Raw genomic sequence first — 7,371 nt, forward strand, 5'->3', positions numbered from 1 at the left:
TACAGATCATAAAGATAGATGTAAGGTTAGTGGGCAAATAGACTCAGACCTGCTGAAGCAGCAATTTACTGGAAGGGCATTACTATTACTTATAGTATCTGTTACGACCCATTTAACAATATATGTTGACTTAGAAATGCCCTAAAGGCCCTACGGTGTTCTTTGTGTTGGTGGATGAACATTAATCTTTCTATGTAGACATTTCTATATGATTTAATAGCAAACATACACTAAAAGAAAAACCTATTCCTCTGAACAGCCAGGGGCATAAAAAATCTGCTGAGCACAAAATTATGCACCATGTATATATGATGTATATACAATGACTATATGAAGAAAATAACATATGATGAATAAAACCAAACTGATAGATTAGCTAAGATTAGTTAACTGACTTTGCTAAGTATTTGGTTGTGTTAGGCACTTAAATGCACTTCTCAATTCAATAATGTGGTTTATGTGATTTTAGAGGACAATGTAGTCTTGAATTTTGTCCTTAAAAAACTCAAAATTATCCCTGAGAACATTTTTTTTTTAATCTCTAGATTTAAACTCTAAATGGCAGCTGACCAGTTGAGAGAGGGCAAGTAAAACGACTCATCTAGTTAATCAAAGATGATGTCAAAGTTTGAGAGCTCTAAATGTTTAAGGACATGAAAACACATTGTAACATACTGTTTTCCAATTCATCAACTGTTAGGAGACCAACATCCTTTTGTTTTGTTAATTACACAGGTATTATTTTACTCTTGTATTGAAGTAAGTCTTTTGTCTCTATAAATGGTAGTATGAGATGAAAAACACAGATTGTTGAAGGTGAGAAGACAAGCAAGCAAAAAAACCAACATTGTTTTACTCCTTATACCTCTGGAACAGATAATACATTTTTATTTCTTTATTATGTAGTTGATTTAGGCTTTGTCTCATCAAAACGAGTTTATATATTTTACATATGAAAAATATCTTAAATTATCCCATAAACATAGCCGTTTAGGTTTTAGTTTAACTCCAAAGATTGTAAGTAACCCAAATACCAATCAACATTTAAAGCAACAGCATCCAATTATACCACTTTCCATCTTCCTTCTATGGCAATTGTTGATAAAATAATTTTTTGCATTTTCATTTCGAAGAAAAGACTGCCAAACAAAGACATAAGTGTGGTGCAAGAATGCAGTTCATTTGAAACTGGATCCTCCAAACGCTGGGTGACACACTCCTGCTACTTTGTAAGAAATCTGTTCACAGCACATAAAGCGCAGCACTGTATCCTAAGGCAAACATCACACTGTGAGGAAGGCTGAAGCCTGGCCTCTTCACATTTCAGGAGTTGCTTTTGTTGGCATACGATGTGAGGACCGAAGAAAAGTTGCATCATTATGTACACATAATTCTTACACATGCTAAATCTCCCATTCTAAGCATCAGTTTCACATCTTTGAGCTTTAAAGATATAATTCAAATTTAGAAAGCTTAATCGCCAGGTAGTGTTTTCCCCCCCCTTTGATCACTCTAGTCTCCAATATGTACATGCACCTACAACAACACAGTTTACCAACAGAAGTAATATATATGTATATATAGATATGTACACACCACATACGTTATATATTATATATAAATATATAGTTCCTAAATCTAATCAATGGCAGACTAATTTTTTTCAGTAATGACTTTTTTTTTTTTTTTTTTTTTTTTGGCAAAGAGGAGCTGTTCCTCTCCGATTCTGACTGCAAATTCATGGGGAAGCATGACCGGCATGACTCTTCAAATTGCGAAAGTTCTTCAATTATTATCACTACAGTCTTTAATGCAAGAGAGAATACTGGGGAAACTAACACCATTGTTCATTGACAAGACAATGACAAGAGTTGGTTTTGAAATTTTCAAGCTCCAAAGGCTGCAACTTATCTGTCAGAAGGTGACAAGTAGGGTCAGAAAAGTTTTGTATAAAGTTCTGGAATGTCCATGTTGAAAGTTGAGCTACAAACCACAAATATCTTAAACTAGGTATCTGTGTGGTCAAGGCTGTAGGATTTCATCCAGTCCCTTGCTAACTGTGTCATCCACTTTTCCTAATCAGTGAACTTGAAAGCGTCTCATAGGGTTTGAATGATGTTTCACTGGTCAGCCAATGCTATTCTTTAATGACTTCATGATATGGTCGCCATCTTTAGTTTCAGGAGGAGCGAGTAGACGTGTCCTTCACAGATGGTAGCTGCAGGCTAAAGTTTGTCTTTATAACTACAACTGCACCGGGTAATGGAAATGACATACTCTGTTGCCAATGGTAATGCTACATAAAACAAACATATCAAGTGGTTTAGATGCACCTCAAACTATGTTTCCCACTCCGCTATCTATTACTCTTCTTCCAGTTACAGCATTTAGACTCATGCTGGGTGACACTTGACCTGAAACCAACATGCAGGTTAAACAACTGCTGCAGTAATCTCAGTCTTTATCAAGTAGAGCGCTACTCCAAAATAAACCATATCCTTAAATACAACCACCATTAAAAAAAATGACCTCAGGATTACCAGTTGTAATGCATAATTATTCTAAATTTAATTAACTTTAAAACAAAAATCCTTTCCTTTTCATTTGAAGAGCAAACATAATTAAAAAAACTTGGGTCTCACATTTTTACATAAAGGTCCAGCGCTGATAAATCCCTAGTTTCCACACAGTCTCAGCAGTTGATCTAGAATCTGAATGTGTAGCCAATGGATTTTCTAAAAAAAAACAAACACGAGTAAAAAAATCTTACCAATATAGCTACATCAAGACTGAAGGAAAGGTGCATGACTCTGACGAGTTGACTTCAGTTTAGTGATTGTCACTGGCAGAGTGACAGTATCTGATAAGCAAAGTTATGCAACTGCCTTGGGCCTTAAATCGCCAGCCCCCAAACATGATAAAATGACAATGGGTGTTATTTCATTCCAAATTAAAATGAAAATCTAAATATGACAAAAATTGTTTTCTTAAGACCAAACTTAAGAAAACAGTTTTCCACAATAATGAGAAAACTGCTTAACACTTGTGCCCAGAAATGGGATCCAACCGACCCCACACACGTAAAACTTGTATCATTTTCCACAGTCCTCTACGTTTGCCTCAGTCCTCGCACGCACAAGGGTTAAATTATCCTTGGAAAAAATGGTGTCTATAGGATCTGAAATGTTGACTATGGATGGAGAAAAACATTTGCCAGAATATATTTAATGTTTAGAGACAGGAGTGTGGCTTACTATGATCTATTACCGTATTTTCCGGACTATAAGTCGCAGATATCTCTTCCGCTCCAGGTTTTCCACAACGATGCAGCAGCAGCTGAGGGGGGCGGACACCCAAAATTTGAGTCATAACAGGTCAATTGAATATCACATTTATTACGGTTGAAAAATAAAAAGGTGCCAAGTTTAGATTTAACTGAACTGATTACGGTAGTTTGCGAACGGTAACTGTAACAGTAAAAATGCTGATCCTTCATGTCTGCTACTAGCATGTGCTAAATGAAAATAGGCGCTTCCTTCTTCATCTTCTTCTGTTTCTTCTTCTTCTTCTTCTTCTTCTTCTGTTTCTTCTTTAGATATCAAAGGCACCTTGCAGCCATTATTGTTGCACTACTGCCATCTATTGGATCCTAATATCTATGCCTCAAATTCTCATGATCCCAGTATTATTTAAAAAAACAAAAAATCTTATTTTTCCCCTCAATGCTATTTAACTGATCAACAACATTCTCAAATTTCAATTCCCTGTTAAAACCTAATTCCGTTTTAATGGGCGCTTTCTTCTTTAATTTCCAATTTTGACTTCCATTTGATTCACTTCCTGCTAAAGAGCCCCCTAGTGGTTTCACATAAAATCCGCACCGGACTATAAGCCGCATGGTTCAAAGCTTAGGAAAAAAGAAGCGGCTTATAGTCTGGAAAAAAGGGTACTTGGGAACTGCACTGAATAGTAGTTGTAATACAAAGAGTAAAAGTCAAACATAAGTTGTTCCTATAAGAATGCAGTGTTCAATTGGGAACATCTGCTTACAGAGTGATTTTTATGGCAAAGTAGTGTAGAAAAATCATCAACACTGGAAGGGCAGTAGCTCTGTAATTTATACCTGGATATTGCCTCAAATTATTCTGCTGAAAATGTTGGGTAGGTAAAATATTGAACTAAATATAAAATTTTATGTAAAATACCCCAATTAGTAAACAGGAAGTGAAGAACAAAGATCATAGACATCACACCGCGGCCCACAGTTTACAGGAGCAATAGAGGATGATGCCGTCTATGAATCGAATTTAAAGTTGTTGAGCAGTGCATGAAACTGTCACCCCAAAAACTAATTTAAATATACTTTGTTGTCTTTCCACTGATTCAAAATGTCAGCATTTCTTGCTTTAGCCATTGTTTACATCTGGATAAAATGTGCCATAAGCTTTTTGACTGGAGATTTTTTTTAAAAACGATCAGCTAGGTATCCAATTTTGTACTACATGGAAGTGGTACAAATCAGATTTATTTATTTATTTATTTATTTATTTATTTATTTAGCTTTTTTTGGTAGGTGAAAAGATTGAAAATGGACTGTTCACAGTGCCAGTCAGATATGAAGCATATTAGGGGAAGAAATCTGGTTTGGGTTGCACTTGTGACAGTAACAAGTTTGTTATTTTACTAATACTATTACTGATCAATGTGTCAAAAGCTCAAATTACAGTACATGTCAACTCAGTATATATCCTACAACAAAGTGACACCTTGGGACAATTTAGAATGAACTTGGTAGTGTCGCTGTGGGGATGGATGGATTAATGGATGGATGGATACAATGAGGTAAGTGCAAAATACTATGGCAGTGCAATATTCTCTATTATTTCCTAATTAACAGTCCACACTTGAAGTCCCTGATTAGTACCAAACCAAGACATAATTCCCAGTAATCCTTTTTGAACATGTTCTATTCAGCTTCAAACTAATGGACTGCAGGGCTCCCATTGTGTGTTCTTCTGTGGAGTCTTCATAATAACAAGAGGATAAACTGTAGCATCAGAAAATTAGCCAAAATCTGAAATGTTATATTGGGTAACATGTCAGAAAACTAAGAAACCTTTATTAATAGCAATCATATCTTGAAACTTGTTGTAAACCCTGTGCATTTTCATGTTGTGACTTTGATTAAGAAAACGTCTTCCCTAAACATGCAGGTGGTTTTGTATGGCTTTTGTGGGTTTCTTTCTTCTCTAGATATATTATTTCTTATCTCTTATGAATTTTATGAATTAAGTGAATATACCGTGGACTGCATAGTTGTTAGAGTTATTGTCCTGCAGTAAGAAGGTCCTAGGTTTAAATACCGGCCTGGGTCATATGATGACATATACCAATATGTCATTATGTACAGTATGATGACCACTGGAGATGGGCACCAGCCCACCTGCAACCCTGCAAGGATAAGCTGCTATAGATAAGGGATGAGTAGCTGGACTGATGAATATATCATGATTACATTTACTGGTAATATGAACATGCAAAAAAATTAAAAGAACATGTTAAATCTCAAACCAAAGATAACACAGAGTGTTATAACATGTTTGACTTGCAGAGTGTTTGTCAACCGACATTGCCATTGTTATGCCAAAGCCAAAACTTCCCTAAATGGAATTCTGCTTAATAAAATACATTGAAAACCATGTGAAGCCTCACAAAGCTTCCTTTTGTTTGATTTGCTGAAAGAAGTTCCATCCCACAAAACCTTAATAAACAAGGTTTTGGGTTTTATTGATCCAATAACAATCAAAACAAAAGCCTCTTAGAATAATGCTAGCAAAAGTGCAGAATGGGTATGAACTGTGATTTCTTTACAATCACAGTTGTAAAAAAGAAAATCTCAACCATCGGCAATGTTTCAGTTTGCTGTGATGCAGTCTGATCAACTTCTTAATCTTTATTGTCATAATTTTTGTTTCATTTGACTTGAAGTTGTGGAAGACCTTTCCCCTTATGCGTAAGAAACAAAATAAAACAGGAGGATGTCAACGAAGCACCACCACAGGGAAACCTGTGTCCTAGCATTTGCAAGTTTGATTTACCCAAATGCATTAACCAAGTCATATATCCTGTTTAATCAGTTATTATCATGACCTCTTTGACAACACAGATTAGAACATTTGTATAATCCGAATTCCAATAATCAAGCTGTGACTTGAAAAGGTTGTCTCAGCGCCACGGATAAGTGGCAAATGATCAAGGAGTAAAGTAGCTCTGGCTTCAGAGTAACAGCATATGATTTCTAAGTTGATGAAATCATAAATCATCAACTTATGATGACATATAAATAATATGTCATCATAAGTTGCCGTAAGTCATCATATACGGCATATATGATGTCATATACATGTCATCATATATTATATGTTAACCAAGTCCTATGATGTCATATATATGTCATCATATATTATGCGTTAACCAAGTCATATATATGATGACATATGTATGATGACATTTTGTTAAATGTTAAAGTTAACAAAAATGTTAAAAACAAATTGTTCAATATTTTTCACTGATTTGTCTGCATGCCCTGACCTGAGGAAATCACAATATGAGACAGTCCCAGTCATTTAAAACATCCAATATGACCAATCCATATCTGTTGTCTTGGTGCTCCCCTCTCCACTCCCATCTGCTCTCATGTGCACTTTTGACCCCTGCATATATACATATGACATTAAGAAAACAAAACTTTAATCTAACCTATAGGTGTTTGGATATATTTGCTTAAATACGTAAATAAAAAAAAATAAATAAAAAAAATAAAAAAAAACAGCATGCCATGCCACTTACTAAATGATGCTTACACGTGCTCCCGCGGAAGCGTTCTTTTTTTTCCTCCACCAGACTTACCTTTGTATGGTTTCTCCGGCACCAGGTGAAGCGGTCCGATGTATCGCTGCTGGAAAGCGGCTCTCACTTCATAACAGGTATGCTTATCCGCCTCGATTGCGTTCACTGCGAAAATGACCAACGCCAAAATCCTGACGGAGTCAAAAGAGTTGACGCGTGGGCATATTCCTCGGGACATTGCCGCATCTCACACCAGGTATCCTCGCAGATGACCAGCTGGAGTCTGACCGTAAGCTGTCTGACAGTGTTGAAAACGGAACTGCGAACGTGAAAAGCGACGGCTCGAGTGAACATCTGACAGATCTTTCTAACTGAGTCTTACATTATCGGTTGGGATGAGAGAAAGCGCGCCGCAAAGACAGGGGAGGTTTGGTGTCGTACAGAGGAGGAGTGGTTGTCTTCTGAAGCCAGTCTGTCCCGCGTTTGGCACTTTGCAGTAGTTGACTGCATGTTGGCTGTGCC

The 7,371-nt window shown here is 36.4% G+C and overlaps 1 protein-coding gene across 2 annotated transcripts in view; it reads right to left on the bottom strand.

Annotated features, from left to right (window-relative positions):
• Positions 1-7,371, bottom strand: part of LOC103148283 (glypican-5-like) — a 95,808-nt gene extending 88,437 nt beyond the window's left edge. For both annotated transcript variants that reach the window (XM_007566972.2, XM_007566971.2), the window contains exon 1: positions 6,910-7,371. In XM_007566972.2, the coding sequence (XP_007567034.1) occupies positions 6,910-7,087 (178 nt within the window). In that variant the 5' untranslated portion in view covers positions 7,088-7,371. The remainder of the gene's footprint in view (positions 1-6,909) is intronic.

Source organism: Poecilia formosa, unplaced genomic scaffold (genome assembly GCF_000485575.1).
Source record: "Poecilia formosa unplaced genomic scaffold, Poecilia_formosa-5.1.2 Scaffold202, whole genome shotgun sequence".
In the NCBI taxonomy this organism is placed as follows: domain Eukaryota; kingdom Metazoa; phylum Chordata; class Actinopteri; order Cyprinodontiformes; family Poeciliidae; genus Poecilia; species Poecilia formosa.